The 23,757-nt window shown below is 47.8% G+C and overlaps 1 protein-coding gene across 4 annotated transcripts in view; it reads right to left on the minus strand.

Moving 5' to 3' along the window:
- Window positions 1-23,757, minus strand: part of CHD7 (chromodomain helicase DNA binding protein 7) — a 196,072-nt gene that overhangs the window by 15,532 nt on the left and 156,783 nt on the right. For all 4 annotated transcript variants that reach the window (XM_045455148.1, XM_045455149.1, XM_045455146.1 and 1 more), the window contains exons 14-27: window positions 23,045-23,188; window positions 21,629-21,884; window positions 15,758-15,968; window positions 14,817-15,012; window positions 14,315-14,482; window positions 13,618-13,797; window positions 10,560-10,670; window positions 10,265-10,470; window positions 8,082-8,281; window positions 7,729-7,888; window positions 2,852-2,941; window positions 2,269-2,372; window positions 767-896; window positions 69-141 (exon numbers count right to left, since the gene is read on the minus strand). In XM_045455148.1, the coding sequence (XP_045311104.1) occupies window positions 69-141; window positions 767-896; window positions 2,269-2,372; window positions 2,852-2,941; window positions 7,729-7,888; window positions 8,082-8,281; window positions 10,265-10,470; window positions 10,560-10,670; window positions 13,618-13,797; window positions 14,315-14,482; window positions 14,817-15,012; window positions 15,758-15,968; window positions 21,629-21,884; window positions 23,045-23,188 (2,229 nt within the window). The remainder of the gene's footprint in view (window positions 1-68; window positions 142-766; window positions 897-2,268; window positions 2,373-2,851; window positions 2,942-7,728; window positions 7,889-8,081; window positions 8,282-10,264; window positions 10,471-10,559; window positions 10,671-13,617; window positions 13,798-14,314; window positions 14,483-14,816; window positions 15,013-15,757; window positions 15,969-21,628; window positions 21,885-23,044; window positions 23,189-23,757) is intronic.

Raw genomic sequence — 23,757 nt, forward strand, 5'->3', positions numbered from 1 at the left:
TAACAAGTCGTATATGGGCATATAATATTTTACTGATGCCGTAAAAGTCAATACACTCAAGTCCTTACATCTATTTCATCCTTGAATGGCGTCCTGGTTGGTTTATATTCCGGGTCTTCATCTTCTCTATCAAATTCTCCCCTGTATCAAAATTGTAAAAAACGTTCAAATCGTACAGATAAGCAACAGACTGAGGGGGCTCGCAAAAGACTACTAGCCTGCCCAATGCCAATTTTAATTCTGGATTTGACATCAAAGGTGACCCTATCAGTGTTTGAATCGTGCGGTCATGGGGGAAGGGGCTGGGGTGGGGGAAGTGTCATCATTTGGAAAAAACAAGCCTGTTTCAGATTATCCGGATAATACACTGTGTTTAAAATAATCGTAGGGGCGCCTGGGTGGCGCAGTTGGTTAAGCGTCCGACTTCAGCCAGGTCACGATCTCGCGGTCCGGGAGTTCGAGCCCCGCGTCAGGCTCTGGGCTGATGGCTCAGAGCCTGGAGCCTGTTTCCGGTTCTGTGTCTCCCTCTCTCTCTGCCCCTCCCCCGTTCATGCTCTGTCTCTCTCTGTCCCAAAAATAAATAAACGTTGAAAAAAAAAAAATTTATAAAATAATCGTTATGACACATAAACAGACTCTCCTGGTAAACGTCACGGAAGTTCAAATCAGACGCAACGCAGTGCCTAGCACGGTACAAGAACTGAACACTGCCAATAGATGTGACACTGACATAAAGTTTATTAAAATTTTTAAATGTCCTTCTTACCCGTCACCGCCATCTGCTAGCATGTCTGTTCCTCTTTGCTCGGCAGCTATGGCCTTGGCATCGGGCATCCCGACTCGTTCCAGGAAGCACAGTGTGGGGTCAGCTCGCATGGAATTGTACTTCTCGTAGCCTGTGCCATAACCACCGGCCCACAGAGGACAAGCACAGAAACAGCAAGAGGGCCATCACTGACAAAAATCACAGCATTGCCCCGGTATACCAAGTTCATCCCTCAGCTGAGGCGATCACTTAGGAACCTTGTTTTAGGGAAGCATTCCATAGGATGCTCACTGCAGGCCAGATGTGGGGCGGGGCGGGGCGGGGCGGGGCGCGGGGTGTGTGTGTGGGGGGGGGGGGCGAGTTACATTTCAGGGATCTTAGCCGAATGACCACAAACACTACCGGAAAAACAGGTTCAAAATAACTGCGAGATGCCTGGGAAGAATTTTGACCCCATTTTCCCCAAGATCTAATTTTGCTTGACATTTAAAAGGCTTCATAATGCTCCTTCATGACCTCCGCAGGGTACTCTGCGTCCGCCCCGTCCTCCTGTGAGCGGCTTCAGTCCTGCAGGAACTCGCACCGCTGGCTGAAAATCCCTGCCTACGTAAGGCCAGCGAACCTGTCTTATTAGGTTTAGGATGATGCATGTCAGTAAGACGACACTGTTCCCTCCACGGTTTTCAAACCGCAATTTGCTTTTTGACTGCCCGAGTTGACTAGATGGAAAATGGCAGATCCCAACAGAGCACTGCGGGAAAATGATTTTTAGGCCGAGCTCACAAAACGCGGCTGCAGTACGTAGGCAGAACAGCACAATTCAATTAGGATGTGTACTACATAGAACGCACCGCTCCTAACTGCTGTAGAGCCGCAAGCCAAACTGTAATCATGAAAGGTTTTATAAGCCATCATTCTCCCCTTTAGTCAGGCTGGGCTGCTGAGAATACCTCCGTGACCCCCAGAGAATTGGGATTATAATCAGGAATCGCTCGCTGTATATATCATGCCAGTTCTGCATCCCCCAGCCTTTCAAAGTTAACAAGGCTGCATCCCACTCAGGGGAGCCGTGAGTTCTCGGCACTGACATTTGTGAAATATTGCTTGGAACAAAGCCCAGGAGGCACTTGTACAGATTAATAGCAGAGGTTAAGCCCACCGTCCACTTTGACACGGGTTGGCAGAGCTAAGCAAGGGGAGCCATGCTTCGAAGCAAAGTTTAGGGAGAGCTATAGGACGACTTGGCCATTATTAAAACAAATATGGTTTGGGTTTTATTTACAGCCAAGAAAGAAATGTTTTCTTCTCAAAGACTCAACAAACATTCAAAAACAGCATCTGATATTTACAGTTCGTATTAGATTTTTAGTAGAGGAAAATGGAAGAAGCCAAGAGTCCTTTGGAACTATCCTCATTAATATTATGACTTTGGAAAAGAGCACGCGAAGAGCTCTAACGACAAAGCCACAGTCAAGATGTGGTCGGACAGAAACTTCACTTACCGTGTTTGAACACTCCAATTAGGAGGGACTTATCTGCTTCCTTATCCCACCAATCTGTGGGGACTTCCGCATGGAAGGGTTCAGGGATCCACACATCAGCCTCACTATAAAGACAACCGTTCACATAATGTTCGCAACACACGTAAGATTAAAAAAGGATCCCGGGTAACCACAAACACGGTACACGGGCTCACACGCCCCCTTCCCACAACAAGCATCTGGGCGTCGTGGGGGGGGGGGGGGAGCCGGGGAGCGGGCAAAGGTTAAAAGAAAGGGTGTCAGGCCAGTCGCTTTCTGCCGTAGCCAGAAATGAACTTCATCGCACGGGGCCCCGTTTTGAAGGTCACCTCAGAACGCCAGCCATGCAGCGCACACCTTTTTATATGACACGCGCACATCCGCACACGCTTTCCCCGACGACCGTGGCGCGCCCCCCCCCCCCCCCCCCCCCCCGTGCTCCCAGGCGCAAAAAAGGAGCTGCGGCCCCCGAGGGTCTCTGGAGGTGCCGAAACCCAACCGGCGGTGTTTCCCGACCTCCCGGATTATGACGCGGAGGCACAGAGCGGCGTGCGTTTGCACTAACCTTGAGTCAGCACCCTCTAAAATCTTATCTGCCTGGTCTCCTATAACTTCTTGTCTTAGGTAGTACAGCATGCGGACACGCAGCAGGACCCTGGAGAGGAAGACAGAGGGGGGAAAAAGTTCTTCACTTCAGGACTGTTTGCCAACAGTGGCTCTTTGGCAGCTGCTGCTGTTCATCCATCATCCTGCCAAGGCTGATTAGCCATGCTGTATGGTAGGCTTGAAGCGTGACAGATGGTGGCACATAATCACCTCTGTGTGGTGCTTTCTGCTGGCTTCCAACAGGCCTGCCTGGCAACCGCTCGCGCTGCACAGAGAGGGACCGGGCTCAGCCCAGCCCAGGCGCACTTCGTTCCGTTCTACCTAGCGCAGCTTGTGAAGTTTAGACACGTACCCTACCGCTGCCTCTGAAGTATTGAGGCAAGTTTGTAAACAACTGAGCAGATGGCTTTCAGTAACTGTTCTGCTTCATTATCTCATAAAATTTCCTCAGCTGCTGCCTTAATACCATTTTTGGAAGCACATCAGAAGTTGTAGGAATAAACGAGATATAAAATCTGGTTTTACTACCTTACAATAAACCCTCAATATGGAATGTCAGGTTTTTCAGATTATACAACTTTGCTTCCGAGAAAGGAAGACGGTGATGGGGGTGTGGGAGGGGGTGGGTCCTCACTCTTCTCCCTGAAGGAATAGTAAGCATTATTTATTCTTTCTAGTTTACATTACCTGGAAGCCTAGGCTGTAGCTTAAAAAATAATGGCACAAAGGAGGTTAAGATGCGTCCGGTTCCTTGAAGTTCTTAGTCATTTTCAAGGAGTAAGTTTCTGAAAAGGCTTGGAATTCTAGGTACCAGAGTTTCAATCGCGTCTGGATTTCTTCGGTGGCATAAACTTAATTCTTTCAGTAAAGCCCCCCTGGCAAATCCCGCAGGCCCACGTCTACTCTGAACCCAGCATCTCCTGCTGGACATCCCCTGACCTGCATTCAGGACTGGTATTTGAGGAGTGCCTAAGTGCTGTCCCCTAGCTGGCTGATCCCATCACTCACTCACAGAGCTTGTTACTGCCCACGTGTCACGTCTGCAGATACTAGCTCATCTGATCTTCACCATAATCCTACGGTGAAGCGGGGCACGTTACAAGTTCCATTTCACAGACGTGAAAACTGAGAGTCACAGAAGACCGGTGACATACCCAAGGTCACAGGGTCACCTTGAGCACGGACCACTTGGGAGTAGGCCTCCTGACTCCAGCACTGCACACTGTCTCTCAGGACGTGGCAAGTGTCCTTGAAAATATCAAAATGACAAATACGGGCAGTTTCACCGAAACAGACTACTCCCGCACACACGCCCAGGTACCCCGTGATACGCCTTCCTCTCCACCAGGTGTCTGCTTTTGAGCACCGGAGACTCTAGATAGACAGAGCGTGAGGCTGTAAATACCTGAGTACGCCCCACGGTAAAATTTTAATTTTTTCGAGAGTTTTCTTTCGATAGGATTAAAAACTGGCTGTGCCACACTGAACTGGCAAAAGGAAACTAGCAGTATGGCACTCCATGGCTGGCACCTCACTTCTTCTCTGGTTAGAGCCCTTACGGGCCAGGACCTGCTTAGAGAGGATGCTCAGGAAAGGCAGTTACACAGGAAGCACTCTCCACCCTTGGCCGGATTCTGTTTTTCACCAAAACTCAGCACAGTGGCCAAGAGCGGAATGGATTCGCTCCCTTTTCTTATTTTTAAAATGTTTGTTTCTGGGAGGAAGGAGAGCACAAGCCAGAGCGGGGGAGGGGCAGAAAGGGAGGGAGGGAGGAGGACAGAGCTTCCAAAGCAGGCTCTGCACTGACAGAAGAGAGCCCGGTGCCAGGCTCGAACCCACACACCGTGAGATCGTGACCCGAGCCGAAGTCGGACACCTAACTGACTGAGCCACCCAGGCTCCCCGGGTTCTCTCCCTTTTGACAGAAGACAAAATTTTCTTCTTCGGGAGGAATTTTAGTTACGTGGAGGCTTTCAAGAGCTAACTGTGAGTGTCGCCTTTCTTCTAGAGGAAAAATTCGAACCAGTGCAACTGGCAAGCTCGGTGCCCCCGTGGAACACAAGGTGGGCACCAGCAGGATGGTGGTAGGTAGCACACGGGAGAAGGGCTCTGACCCTAAGGAGTCTGCCCTTGGTAAATCCGACAGACCAGCCCACTAATGAGTCTCCCCAGACTTCATTCTCATTCGACTGGCTGTCCCACTAGTGACCGTTTTCTGGACCTGCACCCAGTCCAAGCCCATATGTGGCAATGAACTCTCCTGCCCCTTCATCTCCTTTAACCCGAGACAGTTCCTCTGTCTTTGTCTCTTGAAACTTTTGAAGAGAACTGACTGGCTATTTTCTAGGAGGCCCCTCAATTTGCGTTTCTTATTCTCTTACCAGTCACGAACCTCTCCCCACTTTAGGCCCTGAGAAGTCTCGAGGCAAGATCTATCAGGGAGAAAAAGGGACTCCTCACGTGTTCCAGAGAGCGGACGGCAAGCCTTGCCGGTCTTCTCCTGCGACCACGGGCAAAGGGCACCCTAGCTACGTCTCACATACTAATCAGGGAGGGGACTCCACAAGAGTCCGCCACTGATCTCAGAACGGGAAATTGAAAACTACTGCCCCTGTCACTCTAGGACCCGGGCACAGGAGCCACTGTTCCCACACTGAATCACTTCACTTCCGGTTTGTGTGCCTCCAGAACTCAGAGGGCTATTGACCCAAAGCTGACATAAACCACAGGAAACAGAAGTTTTCTAATAGCCGTAAGTGGGGCAGCATTTTAGGGAGAGCTATAATGCCACAGCAGTAACAACAAAACCGTTTCCGAGGCACCAAAATGGTCTGAGGTAATGGTTTTAAAGACTCAAAAAGGAAAAAATTTGTCAGTCAGAATCTAGTGATAGCGATCAAAGGTAGTCCCCAAAGGCACTACCATATTTAAGAGGGGACAAGAACCACCATCACTGCAAGGCCGGAGCAGCAGGGGCTCCCCGGGAATTATGTCACATGAGGCTCGGGTGACCTCATGGAGAAGGCAGGCGTCCGAGGGGGTGGGGGTCACTGAGAGCAAGGGCACTGCCCTCATCTGTTCTGGACTTCCAATCCGGCTCTGCCCCCCTAACTAGCTGAGGCCCTAAGTACCAGAGTCTCCATCTCTTTGTCAGGTCAGGTAAATGGGGAGGAAAGAAAAAGAAGGAAGGAAGGAAGGAAGGAAGGAAGGAAGGAAGGAAGGAAGGAAGGAAGGAAGGAGAGAGAGAGAGAAAGAAAGGAAGGAAGGAAGAGGGGAGAGAGGGAGGGAGGGAGGGAAGGAAGGAAGAAAGAAAGGAAAGAAGGAAGAAAGAAAGGAAGGAAGGAAGGAGGAAGGAAGGGGGAAGGAAGGAAGGAAAGAGAGAAAGAGAAAAAGAAAGAAAGAAAGAAAGAAAGAGAAAGAAAGAAAAAGAAAGAAAACCAAGCAAACAGCACTACTTGTCTCAGACAAGTCAAACGGATAATCCACGTGAAGCACCCACGGGAAGCTGTGCTCAGACTTCTGTGGCTACTTTGGAAGAGAGATACACATTTCTTTATATCCTGCTTCATCCAGGTGAGGTCCTGTTGCAGAGCTCTGTGCGACTAACAGAAGTGAGTCCTAAGGAGGGCTGAGGAACTTGCCCAAGGCCACACGAAGCTACAAGTGGCAGAACTGTTCGGTGCTGGCCCTACGACCGGTTCTCGAAACGGCAGGCTCAGGGCACGGGACGAACCGCGCACGCGCTGATGCTAGTCTAATGTGTGGATCGTTAACAGAGCTCCAAGCAATGACATAAATTCAGATTCAATATTCTTCAACGACATACAATCAGTTTCTGGAAGGAAAGATAATGAATATGATTCTAAGCTTACAGGTAAGAAAAAAGGACCCACCGACTGAGGTGCTATTAAGCAAAAGATTCCAGGTAAACTCCCCAGTCCCTCCGCTGAAAGCAGCCGGTGGAAGGTGGGGTCATATAAAGCTGACGGTAGCTCTCTAACAGGCCTTGGTTAAAACTTAGTTATCTGCAACATTCTCAGCAGCATGACTCACAGTCGCGGAGAGGAGCCCATCACCCCAAGTGCCCACTGACAGATGAATGGATAAACAAAATGCGGTGTACGTGTCTAATGGAGTTATCATTCAGCCATAAAAAGGAATGAAATTCTGTGGATGAACCCTGAAAATGTTATGCTAGGTGAAAAAAGGCCAGACACAGACAGACAAATACCGTCTGATTCCACTTATGAGGTACCTAGAATGGGCAAATTCACGGAGACAGAAAGGAGAACGTATTTGCCAGGGGCTCGGGGCAGGGAGGGAAGCGAGCAAGCTACCGTTTAGCAGGTGCAGAGTTCACACTGGCATCAACAACAAGCTCTGCGGTATAGACGGTGCCGATGGGTACGTGGCATTCTGAAAGTAATTAACGCCACTGAGTTGTGCTCACAAATGGCTAAACGGGAAGATTGTGTTGTGCCCCGACGACAACACAAAAGCCAAATCAGGCATCTGAAGCTATGATAATGATTGGCGTGTGACTTGGCACCATGTTTCAAGGAAAACAGTAAAGGGGCGCCGGGGTGTGGCTCGGTCGGTCAGGCATCCAACTTCGGCTCAGGTCATGATCTCACGGTTCACGGGTTCGAGCCCCACGTCGAGCTCTGCGCTGACGGGGTGGGGCCCAGTTGGGACTCTCTCGGCCCCTCGGTCGCTCGCATGCGCTCTCTCTCTCTCTCTCAAAAACATACGTTAGAAACAAGGACACGTACTAAAGTGGTAGCCACCCAGTATTACAGCTCAGCAGTCAATGTCACACACCCTTCGGCAACGTACTTATTGCAGTGGTGCTTCAGGTGTTTCTTGTAGCTGTCCTCCTGGAACAAGGCATCCGGGTTGCAACCCGCCAGCCAGTCGGCATCCTGCACCACCGGATGGGTGCTCTGGGCTTTCACCTTCTTTCCTTTCCTTCCCCTGGGCACCGGGGCCGATAAACCTAGAGTCGTAACAATAATGATAGTAATAACAGCAACGACAGCAACAAAAGTTTTTTACAACCCCAATTACAGTGTCAGACTCGGACATTTCCCCACACGTGTGGCAGGGAGATATGGGGTCTAGGTTGTGTCACAAGGGTCCTGGGTGGCTCTCCGGGACCCTGCGGTACAAACGACATGAGGCGGACCTACCAGAATGGTTGACCAAGGCTCGCGTCTGGCCGTCCGCCGTGGGCGTGATCAAATCCCAGATGAAGCTTTTGATATTCTCATCCCCCTTGTAATGATTGAGGCAGTACACGAGGATGGCCCTGCAGATGGTTTCCACGTCTTGCTCAGTGAGCTGACGCTTGTAGCGCCCGTGCGACAGGATATCTGTCCACCGTCCCCAGCTGCAAAGCAGATATTCAGCATGTAGACGGTGCCTTTCAGTTTAGATCTGGGGCTTTACTTTCACAGGCAGGCAGCAGCGTTAGGGAGGCCCTGGCCGCCCTGGCAGGCCCTGCCATTTGCCCTGGCCTGGGCCTCTCTGGCTTCTATGTACTCAGTTCCTCAAACTGCAGGGCTAATCCTCACCTTCAGGCCTTGGGACATGCTGCTCTCTCTGCATGGAACTCTCTTCTCCCTGCCCAGCGCCGGACTCTCTCTCTTACCCGGGCTAATCCGCGACGTCCACCCATTAAGTCACGCCGCCGTGTGTGGGACCCCCTCTTCCATTCCCCCTAGCCTCAGGAGCGGGAGACGATACTCGAGCTGCCAATTCAAGGACAGACCCGCGGCTGACTCTCCCTTTGCACCATCTTCCCTGCCATAGTACCCTCACTGTTGATGGCCGCTTCCTCTTGTTCACCTTCCCTGAGGCAGGGCCCTGACTGTCCTACTCATAGGTGCATCCCTGGTGTCTGAGTATCCTACCCAGTGCCCCGCCTCCAGGAGGTGTCTACTACATAGTGATGCCTAGAGGAGGAGGGCAGCCCTTTCCTCAAAGACACCGCACTCGAAGCATACTTCTTAGCTTTAGGAGTCATTGATATATCCCATTTCTAAAGCTATCGGCAAAACTCTCAGCTACTAACTTTCACGGTTAGGTTGAAACATACAAGCAGGTGCAAGTAGCAAAGGGCTTAGGGATCCGTCCTGCTGAGACACAGAATGGGCTTCAGCTGAACTTCATTTATTCCACAAGAAATCACTGATTTGGTACTCATTTTGTGTCTGCTAGCATTGCACTCTCCCCCGAGGACACAGAGAAAAGAGTCTCAGGCTTCGTGGAGCTCTAACTGGGGCTCTCTCAGGAGAGGGCTGCTACCCAAAGTCATAAGACAACATGATGGGTGTGATGGAACGTGCAGACCAGACTCTCTGGTGCAGGGCGCCGAGGTGATGCCTGTGCTGATGTCGACGACAGGAGCTATTGGGCAGAGCAAGTCTGTGTACTGGGTGTGTGTGTGTGTGTGTGTGTGTGTGTGTGTGCGTGCGTGCTCACACTCTAGGCAGTGGAAAGAACTTCCAGAAAGACAGAGATGAGACAGAGCATGGCACACTGAAGAAGATGAGGCGGTCTATCCCAACAGAAGCCTGAGCTACCCACAGAAAGGACCAACAAGACACGTAAGGGCCAGATAAGAGCCCTGGAGGCCAGATTAATAGAGAGTTTGTGTTTATTCTGAAATTAACGATAACCCACTGGAAGAACTAATCAAGAGCAGGATATCACCAGACCTATAGAAAAATTATTTTGGTGGCAGTTTGTTTTTTGACTGGAACTTGTCTGCAGTCCCACGGTGTGCTAGAGAACTCTTTGGAGATTCAGGTATCTACCTTACCATCATTCAAAGCACTGGGTGGCGTTTCACACAGATTCAGAAATGAAGTAGATGTGGCTCCTGCCTTTCAGAGACATGTTGTCCAGCAGGACAAACACGACACATTTGGAGTTGAAATAACCACCCCTGGATGTTTGAGATGAGCTGGAAGACCTTCAGAACCAAGACGACTGCCTTTAACAGGTTTTTGTAACAGAAAAAAAGCACTGAAAGACTACTATAGTCACAAACTGCATGTGAAGCTAAAACAGGAAACGCATCTGTGGTCTTGGACTTCATTCTACGTTATTAGTCACCGGCAGGGAAGTCTGGATCTGACATCGTTCCTTAAGGGCCAAAGCTGTGCTCCTTCCCATCCACGAGGATCCGAACGCCCGTGAGCATCTTTACCAAACAACCCTGGGCCCCGTCAAAGTTGCCGCAAAGTCACTGGCTTGGCTGCACTATGGGGAGTCACAGAAATCCAGACACACAAAAAATACCTTCCCTACGCTGGTCAGAATTTGACATTTAGAATAAAATTCTGTGTTTCACATGAGTCCGACTCACCCATAGACGAGCAGATTCTTCTCAACTCTAAAGCACTCACTCCTCGCGTAGCCCTGGGACCTGTCCTGGGGCCGCCGCGGCTTCGTGCAAGGCTTCTCTTCGGAATCACTTTCCAAGTCTGAAAACTCCATCAGCTCGTCTTCTTTCACTGCACTATACAGCCTGGTTTGCTTCCTCACTCTTGGAGTGTCAATAACCAGGTTGTTCTAAAAAAGACAGCAGATAACTTTAAAACTTCTAAAAAAGCACCCCTTGGGTTGGAGCAGACAGGGTTTGAGCAGGACCTCTCACTCACCCTCCCGTTTAAGGCATCAATATCCAATTCAGCCTTCTTAGCCCACTTTTGCCAGAAATTGGGATCATCCAAGGAAATGTCTGTCCTGTTTCCAGATGCAACAAAACTGGCCTACAGGGGGAAAAATATGCATGACTGTCAGATGCTTTTCTCAGAGGCAAAATGCAAAGCAGTTTTCATTTACTCGGTCAGCCAAACACGTATGCGTTCTTGCAGTGTGTGCCACATGCGGCAGTCTGTGGGCGAGGACGGGAGACCGTCCCTCGGGCAGCTCTCTGTCCAGGGGTTTCCACAGATCGGGAAGCAGAAGATGACAGTACAGCTTGGTCAGCGGCAGGTAACAAAGGTACGTGCAGGTGCAACTGACATACAAAGGGGGGCCCTAGCCAGGTTCGTGAGGGGGTGGAGGTGCAGGGCGGGCACTGCGGGGACAGAGAACTGGCTCCCCAGAATATAATGCCTGGACCAGACCGTTAAAAGCTCACAGACCAGGAAAAGCATGTGGAACCGTTCACGACAGAGCATGTGCAAAGGCTCAGGGGAGAAGCAAGGCAGTGGTGTCATGTGGCTGGTGATAAAGGTAGTCAGGGGAGAGCAGCGAAAGGTCAAGCTGGTGAAGCGGGCAGAAACCAGGCCATGCGGGGCCTCGCATGTCCCGTTGACGGGGTTCTGAGGTAGCAGGGAACTCTTTCAGAACGGAAATAACCTCGAGATGGACACAAGCGTATCCAAAGCCACCTGTCAGAGATCCTACCGATGTCCTGGGGCACGGGAGGGTAGAACAGGCTACTAAAGTAATTTACACAGGGAACGGCGAAGACTGAAAATGGCTCCGGCAGAAGTGGACAAAAGGAGACAGGCTAGAAACGCGTTCTTCAAAAGGTAAAATGAAAGGAGCCAGAATCTGGGTGGGTGTGAAGCATGGAGGAGAAAGAGGAGGAGGAGGAGGTCAAGAAAACCCTCAGCAGCCAAGTCTAGCCTCTGAACGGCATCACTCAGGCAAACAAGCAGGCTGTGAATGTGGGCATGTCCACGGGGTGGAGGGATGGGAATGAGGTTCTGCACATACTGAGCCTGAGGTGCCTGTGAGGACAGAGAACAGAGCCTGAGAAGAAACTGGAAGACGTGAGAGAGAAGGTGCTGGGTCACAGAGCCCAGAGGAGGGAGCCTTTCAAGGCTGGCGTGGCCGGGGTGACTAGATGTCCGAACAAAAGGAAGGAGACGGACCCTGATCTCACACCACACACCAAGATTCACACACAAGGGACCAAGACCAACATGTCAGAGTAAAAACCGTAAAGGAGCAAATCTGTGTGACCTTAGGTTAGACAACACATCAAAAGCACGAATAATGAAAGAAAAAGATGGGTAAACTGGACTTGAATGAAATTAAAGACCATTAAGAAAAGACTAGGAGAAAATACTTGCAACCTGTATTACCTAATGAGAAACTTTTATCTACAATATATAAAGAATTCTTAATATTCAACAATAAAAGACAAGTAACTCTAAAGATCTGAATAGACATTTCCCCCCAAATGATACACATATGGCTAACAAGCACATAAAAAGATGCTCAATAGCATCAATGAATGCAGATCAAACCAGAGTTGGGTATCACTTCACACTCACTAATATGGCTAGAATCAAGAAGTCAGAAAATACAAAGTGCCAGTAAGGACATGGAGACATTAGAACCCTAAAACACGGCTGGCGTGAAGGGAGAACGGGGCAGTCACTTTAGAAAACAGTCTGGCAGCTCCTCAAAGGGTTAAACACAGACTTAACACATGACCCCGCAATTCTATTTATGGGATCCACAGAAGAGAAATGAAAAGATGTGTCTGCACAAAAACCTGTTCATAAATGTTTGTAGCAACGTTATCCATAATAACCCAAAGGTGGAGACAACCCACATTTCGTTTTCAACCGGTGAATGCATAAACAATCCCAATGTCCATTATCAACTGCTAAAAGAGGTGCATCTATGTAAGAGAACACCATTCAGCAAAAAAAGGGAAGGAATTACTGATACATGTTACAACACGGATGAATCTCAAAAAACCAGGCTAAGTGAAGGAAGCCAGACACAAAAGACCACATGTTGTATGATTCCATTTTATGAAATGTCCGGAGCAGGCAAATCTATAGAGGCAGCAGATTAGTGGTTGCCAAGGACTTGGCAGGGGAGGGGAGGGGAGGGGAGGGGAGGGGAGGGGAGGGAGGAGGAAGAGGAGGAAGGGAGGGAGGAGACGCTGACTGCTAATGGGCATGGGGTTCTGGGGAGATGGAAATGTTCTAAACTTAGATGTGGTGATAGCTGCACAAGTCTGCAAATATGGTAAAGGCACTGAATTGTACACTCAAAAATCGGTGAATTTTATGGTAAGTAAATTACATTTCAAGAAAGCTGTTAAAAATAAACGTGTAAAGTGGGCCTGGGTGTGGATGGGTGGAGCGACGTGCAGCGGGGGGCCCTTAGAAGGCGCTCTCAGTCAAGCGGTGGTGACCTTCACCAGAGCTGGTCTGATGGCGGGGGGAGAGGTGCAAGCTGGAGGTCGAAAAATAAGCAGAAAGGGCGACTGTGGGGACAGCTGGTACAAATAACACTCGTGTGGATTTTAGCTGTGAAAGAAGGGTTATGGAGTTGTAGCTGGAGGGCAAACCAGATGAGAGGCTTTTTAAAGATAGGAGTGGCTTGACTGCTGTTACAGGCTATGTGAGGAATCAGGATCTCAGGAAGTATGATGTCAGAGCTCAAGAAGTAGAGAGCATGGGGTCAAGGACACAGGTAAAGGATTAGGCTGGGAGTGGGGGAGCTGACAGGAGGCCAAGGTGAGGATGACAACCAGTGCCACATACAGAGAAGGGGACCCGAAACACACACAAAGAACCTTCTATGCATCAAGGGTTCCACGGGGAGTTAATAATTAATTCTTAACTCTCAACTACAAAGCAAATGGTACATGTGCACCTGGTGAGCACTTTATAAGGTCCTGCTTTATGTGAACTCTGTTACACTTCTATAGAAAACCTGCTTCTTCAGGTCAGTTCGCACCTTAGCAAACGTGGAACCTTTGCCTTCAGACTCAATGGTGATAGTGTGGGTTCGCCGCAGGAGAATCTGGTCAATATCTTCTTCGCAGAACTTAGACCCTTCATCCTCCTCATCCATGAGTGCACCGTAGGCCCCCTTTCGCAGAAGATCCTCTATTTCTTTCTTGGAAAGCTGTTGGACCTGTTTTAGAGAGAGATTTAAAATAATTTAGAATTGAAATGTTTTAGACCACACAAATGCTTCATTGTACTCAAGGAGGATAAACCTGACTTAGAAAATGGAAGGGCGCCTGGGTGGCTCAGTCAGTTAAGTATCTGATATCGGCTCAGGTCATGATCTCACAGTTTGAGAGTTTGAGCCCTGCATCGGGCTCTCTGCTGTCAGCACAGAGCCCGCTTTGGATCCTCTGCCCCCCACCTCTCTCTGTCCCTCCCAGGCTCATCCTCTCCTTCTCTCTCTCTCTCTCTCTCTCTCTCTGGAAGGAAGGGAAGGGGAGGGGAGGGGAGGGGAGGGAAGGGAAGGGAAGGGAAGGGAAGGGAAGGGAAGGGAAGGGAAGGGAAGGGAAAGAAGAAAATATGACAAATTGGGCTGAAAATATTGAGGCTGAAAAACAATCTGATGCTGGATAATTTCTTACTATTAGTTACATAAAGCAAGGAGCCAGAAGAAAGGAAAGGTCTGGGCAGGTGTGGATTACCCCGTTGGTAGCGTTTTCTCTCCCACTCATGGACTGCAGCACAGCTTTGTCCAGGCCGAGCTTCAGACTAGCCTTGTCAAACATTTCCCTTTCGTAAGAGTTTCTTGTGATCAGCCTGTAGATTTTCACAGATTTGCTCTGTCCTATTCTATGACATCTAGCCTGAGCCTGGAAGAGAAAGGAAATGAATGGCCACCACGGAAAGAAAAGACTCAAGTGTCAGCTACAAGAGCACCTGTTCCAAGAAGCAGAGGTGCAGTACAGAAGGTTAACGTCCTAAGAAATTCCTTTTACATTATTAGTAAATTGATTACTCTTGGTTTATTGGCCCGATCGTGGAACACTGCCTTAGGGACTACACGGCTTTAATGTATTGGTTTCACTGGGGCTTCTCCATCACAGAATGACTTTGGAAAAAAAAAAAAAAAAAAAAAAAAGAACGAAAGAAAGAATGAAAAGAAAAGAGAGAAAGGGCCTCAGGACGATATTCTTGAGTGTTTACCTGGAGATCATTTTGGGGATTCCAGTCGGAATCGAAGATGATGCAGGTATCAGCAGCAGTAAGATTAATGCCTAAGCCTCCTGCCCGTGTACACAGGAGGAAAACAAACCTATCAGAATCGGGTTTGGAGAATCTGTCGATAGCTGCCTGGCGGAGGTTGCCTCTCACTCTGCCGTCGATCCTCTCGTATGGGTACCTGGAAAACGTCGGGATTAACAAGGAGGCCTGATACTCGGCGACAGGACGCTTGTTTCTTTTTGTAAACGAAGTATTACAATATGGGGTATGTAGTACCCAAATGATATCATTTATCAGAAATAACTGCAGAGCAAACAGCTTTTAGGGTAGTTTGGCATATAATCGGTTGAATGCTCAAAAATTAAATTTTATTTTACTTCTCCTCTAGTAAAATAACTTAAGTCTAAAAATAGCTGACACCTCTGGGGCGCCTGGGTGGCTCAGTCGGTTGAGCGTCCGACTCTGGCTCAGATCATGATCTCGTGGTCTGTGAGTTCAAGCCCTGCAACGGGCTCTCTGTGCTGACAGCTCAGAGCCTGGAGCCTGCTTCAGATTCTGTGTCTCCCTCTCTCTCTCTCTCTCTCTGTCCCTACCCCTGCTCATGCTCCGTCTCTTTCTCTCTCAAAAATAAATAAACGTTAAAAAAATAAAAATAAAAAAAAAAGGTAGCTGACTAAAATAACAATTTCAATCTTAGGTAAGACCGATTCTCCTCTAGTCAAATGAAAGAAATGGGAAACCAAACTGCCATGGAAAGTACGCAGAGTCCTACTCTGGTCACTGACAGTTTTTAGAAAGAGAGGGGACGAGTTCTCCCCACTCCGTCCCCTTTATCACGAATGTCGCTTGGAGGTGAAGCGCTTGGAGCCCTGGGAAAGGTCATGTTTTATTTCCTTTTTATTCTCGTGGTGCGGTGGCCTCACCGTCTTTGAATGAGGTAGTCTTCCAGTATGTCCAAGCAGCGCACCATCTGGGAAAAGATAAGCACCCTGTGGCCACCAGCCTTCAGTTTTGGCAGTAGTTTGTCAATCAGCACTAGCTTGCCAGCAGCCTGGATCATCGCCTGGAGCTGAAAATCTGGAGAGTCTGCATTGTGTGTTTCTTTAAACTCTTCCAAAATTTTCTCTTCAGCACCTGCAGAGATTGGACAGCATAACGTGAATACCGTAAAAGGTTTTTATTACTAAAAACAATGAACTTGCTTTCAAAACCCACTGCTAACTGTAGGAACCAAAATGCCACACTCATGTTTATGAATATGAATCTATCCACTTACTAAGAGTCAGGTCTGCACAAAACCATGGACGTATAAAAGGGATCAAAGTTTTAAGCACAACACATTTAAACATTTGGGGGGGGGGGCGGGTAAAAACCACATTTTCCAACAAACAAATGTTTGCTGTCTGTAGAAACTGAATTTCAACAACAGACTGTCAAGCCAGAAGTGGCAGAAACAAGCCACGGGCCAGATACCTACAGAAAATTTGGAACCTAAATTGCTAAAGAAATGAAGAATTGTTTACTAGCTGAATATAAACACAAACAACAAAATCTGTTCTGAAGCTGAGAAACAAGGGAACAGAGGTCTAATAATTACGTTGTCAGGGCAGCGGTTTTTGTAGATAACTGCGTGTTAATACAGCCAAGAGGAGGGCACCGAAAGGGAATCCCTTTTTCAGGATAATTTTCAGAGACTTTTTAGGGGTTCTGAACGTGTATCTCCTGTTGCAATCTCTAAATCTCCCTCTACGTTCACGTTCATCTGATAATTTCATGAGGTACAAAAACTCTATCTTGAATTACCCAAAGCTCTTCAAGCTTTTAGAAGACGGCAGCGGCAATCAACCCTGTGTTGCGAAAGGCTTCTACGCCTGGCCCTCTTTTTCTCATAGCCTCGTGCAGATTTCCGCTTGTACAAAGACTTGGGTGCATCAGAGAAGCCTCAAGAGGATGACACCGTCAGGAGAGAAGCGCTTACGGCTCCCCCACACCCAAACGCCAAACACACACGGGCTAAGCTTGCTTCGACTGCTTAGGTGGCTTAGCCAGAATTAGACAGCACCGGTCTGGCCTCCTCCCATCTCGGGGGGTTAATCAGGCCACGGCTGCTGTGCTCAGCACCTCTCCCTAAGGATGGGGGTGGGGTCACCCATTCTTTAGAAAATACAAACAAATCCACCTAATGGGATTGGTTCCCAGCCTTCAAGTGTGCCAGAAACTGTAAACTACCCTTCTTAACCACTGGTTTTAAACATGTGAACTCACAATACATCAGACGGGTATGCACAAAATCTCAAAAGGGGCTTGAAGGCCAGGTGGGTTAGACCCCACGGCTACTCGGACAGAACTTCTGCAAGCAGCAGCAGATGTAAGACAAGTGCCATCCCATTTCCATCTGAAGGGCACTTGTGCAAATCAAGTTATGGCACAGTCATATGCAGAAATACAGCTTGGTAATTATTAATCAACAGACAATCTTACTGAGAACTGATTAAAGTCACTTCATGCCTTTACCCAGGCACTAAGGCCCCTGCAAAGCACACTGACTTGCGAGGAAGGGGGCCTGGCCGGAAATGCCAGCGGGGTCGGAGTCACTGGTCTCTCACTCCCTTTTCCACGTGAGCAAGAGGCTAATACGCAAGACTTTTCTCTGAGTGGGGAAAAAATGGGAAAGGTTTTGACTAGGAAAAGGTAAAAACAAAATGCTGTTGAAGAGCATTCGCAGGAATGTTCTTGAATAAAGCTGAATAATATTTTTCAAAACATGACACTTAGAAATCCAGGTTCTAGATTCAGGACAAGAAGGCCATCAGGAGACAGGGGAGATGGATTTAAGTCCATATATTACATTAGGTCTTTTTAAAAAGTTTATTCCTGTGCCATACAGTATAAGCTCTTGACAATTCAGAACGAGATTTTACTCCTGATACTTGGGCAGTTATTTTTTTGTCCATATGAAAATTATACTTCGAACCAAAATATAGTACATTACTTAGTTTAAAACAAGCTGATGGTTAACTCAATAGTTTTCAAAAATGAAATAATCACTTTGACAAGTATCAGACATTTGGGTAATTTTAGTAAAAAATTGAAAATATAAATACTTTAGGCAAATTAGCAGAGAAATTTTTTTCATTTTAAATTTGTTCAGAGAAAAGAAAAGTGACTTTCTTGCTTTTTCATTGCTACTACTAATTTCTCATCTCATAGAGAATCGTCAAAATTAAAATACATTTGCTCTTACCTGACAAAAGCTACTGCCGAGTTCATCAATCCGGCTCTTTGTTACCAATTCAGGTTCTTAAAGTGGCAGGCAGTTTTAGAAATATCAGCCAACATCTATCCTATGTGATTCCTCTAACGCCATGTTTATTATGGTCAGATGGAAGGAAAGAGGTCAGGGAAGGTGTTGGGGAGAACACCAGTTTCTACCTTCTGAGGTCACAGGCAAATTTTCAAGTTTACCAATTAAAGATCTACCTTGATGTGAGATTCATAAATACCAATCCGAAAATTAATAGGTTATGATAAGTCAAAATACTTTGTGGACACTGCCCTAAATTAAAGCACTGTTCACGCTACATTTCAAAACGTGTGTTTGCATCAGAGAAACTTGAGACGAGTGTGGAAGTCTTTTCACTGACACAGATGGTCACTGTGAGGGCAGTGACCGCTCTGTTATCTAGCTACAACAAGAAGTTATTATCTAGCCAATGGTATCCAGCCACAAACAAGAAATTATTTTCTTTTGAAGACAACCAGAAACACAGTTACTATTTTCTATCCCAAATTCATTCCATTGTGCAAGCTTCGGCTTTTCTTCTGTCCCCTATCCTCTCTACTCCTCCTAACCCCCAACAAGGACAACAAATGACTCTTAAGTCACTCCTAACCATTAGGGGACGCTGACCAAGTTTTCAACATTATTTGTACTCTCACATGGGAAACCTAAAACTGGACCTTCCATTCTGTTGAAGCTGGGGCCAGGAACACTGACCGCATTGACGTTCCCCGGCTACCCGCTTATCTGAGCAAAAGCAACACCGACCAAGTGCTCACAGTGTGCCCCCTAACACTGTGCTGAGCACTTAAGATGCTCGCCCACACTGAAAATATTACTCACTTACACAGTTTGGGTTCTGCCGTCAGTTCTAATTCCTTTCCCTGTGCTTTGCTTGCATGACCATGTGTTACCAACTTTGCTTCCAGCTTCCACAATTACAGAAATGTTGCGCTTTCCGGGATCGAACTTTAGCTTGACAACCAATACAAATGTCAATTTAACCTCCGCTACTGAAAACTTCCTTGAACCCGCTCAGTGAACACGTGTAGAGTCAGCATCACATCGGTATATTTTCTACTCCGGATTGTGGATAAAAAGATGGGCGGTACCAGGCCCGGGGCAACCTTGGCGAAACCCAACGTCCAGTCCACGGAAGTTATCTGGGCAGTTGTAACATCGAACGTGCCCGCGGGGTGTGCGCACACATTTCCTTTACAGTTTCTCGACATAAACGCGTATGCACACACCTGCTTAACAGATACTTCATAACTTGTAGGGACAGAAAAAGCTGACCCCAAGGTGTGACCAATTAGAACAACTGCCGCAGACATAAGCCTCCGAAATCCTAAGAGACTCCTGGTGAACAATGAGTTGTTATATAAGATGATCCTGAAGAGCAATCAGCCAAGGAAGAGACCCAGCAGCTGTGTTTTCTTTTTTTTTGGGGGGGGGACCCCCTTCCTCGAAATGTTCAGTGCATATAATCAGCAAGTAAGCAGACAAGATAGACTTGATGGAACTGCGCGTGGGTATCTGACAACGATCGATGACATCAACCCTTTCGCACGCATTCTGCTGGCAGCATTTAAGCTCTTTTGTGAGTGCCTCCCTTTCCCCCCTTGGAGGCTACTAGCCTTCATTTGCTTTCTAGCAGCTATTAAATGCAAAAGTGTGTGTGTGTCACACGCACGCGTGCTCTACTCATACCATCAATCACCCTAAGCCTCAACACCATCTCCCCAACCCAGGAACGGGCTGGTTGACACTCACCATAATGGCCTTACAGGCTCTTAAACACACAGCATTAGTAGGTTGGCAGCATTAAACACAGAGTTGTCACACAGAATGCTCTCTTTCGCGGACAAAGCTAAAAGCGCAAAGCTTGGAAGGGAAATTCATCGATGTCACACCACAGCAAGGACCTCAGGTGGTAGCCCGAGACTGTCTTCCAGGTGTGGACCACTCTGTCACTGAATAACAAAAACTTGGGGACCTGAGGTGGCTGACAGGTGTGTAAGCCATGAAAGGGGGGAAAGATTAGAAGCTCTTTAAATTAGCTGCCCTTGAACTCCATGGATTGCGGTAAAGATAAAACCAAGCTTTGTTCCCCTGGAAAAGGAACCTAATTGCGTTGCTGGCCAGTTATGATTGCGCACAAACACCCCAGTTGAACTGGTCATCACTTTTCTTTAACCCATATGAACTCCGGCCAGGTATGGCAGCAAGAGCCCCCTGGCAGGTCTTTCTGCCTGTAGGTCTTTCTCTGCTCCCTCCCATCGGTTTTATGTGGTGTTGCCAGGTCAAGCATCCTGAATCACTCCTCAGCTCAAACACTAGCCACGGTTCTCCACCATCTACGGACTAAAGCCAACATTCCATGACCTCGCATTTAAGCCTCTCCACCGTGGGGGTCCCAGGATGTGTCTAAGGGTCACTGTCCCACTGCTACTTATGTGGACTTTATACTTTGGGCAAGTTCCCCTTTGTTTTCCTGCCTCTTTGTCTTTTCTCAGATGTTATTACACCAGTCTAAATGCCCTTCCTTTTTCTAACCCTGGCTGGCAAACTCCTTCCCACCCCCACAGACTTGTCTGAGTGCCACCGCTTTCTCATCGCTCTGTAATCTCCATCCCTGACAAACCTGAAGGCTCCCATACCCTCCAGAGTGCCCCACACATCACAGGCATGCAATATGTACCCGTTGACTATTTCTGGAAGGCTACAAGACAGGTTTTTACTCAAATCAGTTATAAGACACTCTCAATGTAGCTAAGAAAACAGGAAGGCTATAAAGTATTCATCAGTAACAGAAACAAACTGTTCTCAAAGTTTTAAAATGACCCCTCATGGTTGATGGGGGGTGAGAGGGAGGGGAGGGTGGGTGATGGGTATTGAGGAGGGCACCTTTTGGGATGAGCACTGGCTGTTGTATGGAAACCAATTTGACAATAAATTTCATATATTGAAATAAAATAAAATAAAATAAAATGACCCCTCATTCTTAGGGAATAAGTCCTAAAAGCGTCTAGACTGAAACTTCTTCCTATCAAAGTCTCCAGACAGCTGCCAGCCGCCTTCTCCGCCAGCTCCTCCTCAACTTGTCTGATGCAAACACACACACGGAACGCATGTGCGTTTGTGTGCACGCACGCGCACTCCCCCCGCCCACACACAGCCAGAAAGTCTCAACTGAGGCTAATCTCTCTTTAGCTGTTAGCACGTTTGATGCTTTTCAGCCAAGAACACTAACACCTCCTTCCAAGGGGTGAGACAGAGGCAGGGAAGGAGGAGACAGGAGAGCTGAGGTCCTGCCACAAGGATCAGGCAGGGCAACGGTCCTCCGCCTTCAGCCCCCACAGGAGGCGTCAAGAAGAACGGGAAGGTGGTGAAACCCGCGTTGAGATGATAGGATCCAGTCACGACTACGACCCACGAAGTCCTCTGGAGGAAGAAAAGGACTCCTGGAGGTTGGGCAGTCATTTAAAATGCGCTTCCCGGCGCACAGGCTTACCGTTAATAAGGTATGGGTGATTGCAGCACTTCCGTAGCTCCATCATAGTGTTTAGAAGGTTAGGTACATTAGCTTGACCACCGCCTTTGGAGAGAAATGTGAAATTCTTCTCAAGGATGGCTCGGTAATATTTCTTCTGAATGTTCGTGAGCTCAACTTCAATAATGGTTTCTTCTTTGGGGGCCAAGTTCTTTTCTACATCCTCCTTGAGACGTCTCAACATCATTGGCTTTAGAATAGCCTGGAGTTTTTGCACCTGAAAAAGGACCTTAAGTAAATACTGGTATCGTGGTTTGCTTGCATGTTAAAACACATTCTAACATGGAAAATCAGGACTATCTTATTCGTTTACCATTCATTTTCATTTGTCAAAGCCCAGTAAGGGGACGAAGGCCCTAATCTCTCAGCTTGCGTCACAGAAGCGCACGAAGGTTGAGTGAGTCGGCGTTAAATGGCCTGTTTCAGCCAGGAGCCCGAGCAGCCAGAAGGCCTGACAAGCACACAGCAGAAAAGAACTCAGTGTATTCACTGAACCTTCCCTTCTGTTTGTCTCAAGCCATAGGGATGATGAGGAAGAGGGAAGACACGATGTCATGGGAGTGCTGTGCTTTAGTTCCCTTCCTTTCTGGAAAGAGCTAACAGAATGAGCAAGCCAGGAGGTACCTACTCCGTCCACCAATAAGCGGGCAGAACATCTCTCTCTGGTTCTCGCTTCTGCTGACTGGCAATAGGACATACAGCACACAGGATAGTTTTTATTTTAAGAAAAGCAAAACCAACATAAAGCAGACTTTACCCTGAACTGAACTAAGAGACTTTAAACACTAAGTTGTAAGGGGCAGGGGCCATAAAGACCAAGATTTCCAGCGTATCTCTATCTGTTTCAATTACAGTACAATAATGAATACCCACACAGCTCTTAGGATGTATAAAATAACCAGCTGCTTTTCAAACACAATACCTCATTTATTTCTCACAGAAATCCTGTGGGGTAGTTTAAATGAAAATACAGAGAGTCAGAAAAGTAAGTTAACAAGTATGACTAGAATCCCGGAACTCCAGGGGGCGAATAACTACAAATTGCCATGGCTTCTGACACTGAGCTCACAAGTGTACATAGTGAAATCACCATCCTGAATAGCACCGCGGTCTCTGAAAATTACATGAGTAGGTAATAAGTAACCTCGCTGAACAATTCTCAACAGCCCGTCACCAGGGCAGACACACAAACAAGAACACGTCGACAATGAAGACTCGGAATGTCCAAGGAAAGGAGGCGGAAGGCCCCCCTGACCAGGAGGCGAGGCAAAAACCGACACAATTTACATTTTTACATAGCTAAGTAGGAATGCTTTGCCACTTCTTGGGTTCGTCTTCAACGACGTGACTAAAGCACAAAGTAGACGTGGTAAGTACCTGTTCTTCTGTTTTCAGATCACCAAATTCTTGCATGAAGGTGGTTTCTGAAGGGAAACGGCTCGGTTCCAAGAAATGAAGCAGGCTGAAGAGTTCCTCCACCGTGTTCTGTAGGGGGGTCCCCGTCAGCAGCACTTTGTGCTCCTGCGGGAACACAAGGAAAGCAACGGACTGAATCGCGACAGAAGCAGCGTCTCAAACCCAAAGCCTCTTTTTCCAGACATCCATTTGCCTACTTCTCATTCGTGCAGCTCGGCGTCCACCACACGTGACGTGGAGGCGGTGGGCGCGAAGGCGGAGACACGAGGAACACTTGGACCCTGCTTCAGACACGTGGCGGGGGCCCTCTGGAACGCTGCAGACCCCATGAACATGTCTTGCCCTTTCAGTTCTTCCAGGGGTTACCAGGTCGGCATTTTAGTGCCATGGCGGTGCAAGTGGCCTGAGTCCCAATGCTTTCTCCCCTCCCCAAGTTTTTTTCCTAAAATCCCTGGACTCAGAGAGAGCTCACATGCTTCTTTCTGTTCTCTACATCAACAGCATTCTCATCTCCCCATCTGCTTCCTGCATGACTCACTTTAGAGACAAAAGAAGTTCTTCTACAGGCAACAGCATATGAAAAACCATTTTGTTCTGCAAAAATTTCAAACTAGCAAAGAGGTCAGCTTGGTTTTAAATACCACAATCACTTTTTTTTTTTTTTAACAGATGCT

This window comes from Leopardus geoffroyi, chromosome C3, assembly GCF_018350155.1.
Source record: "Leopardus geoffroyi isolate Oge1 chromosome C3, O.geoffroyi_Oge1_pat1.0, whole genome shotgun sequence".
NCBI lineage: Eukaryota > Metazoa > Chordata > Mammalia > Carnivora > Felidae > Leopardus > Leopardus geoffroyi.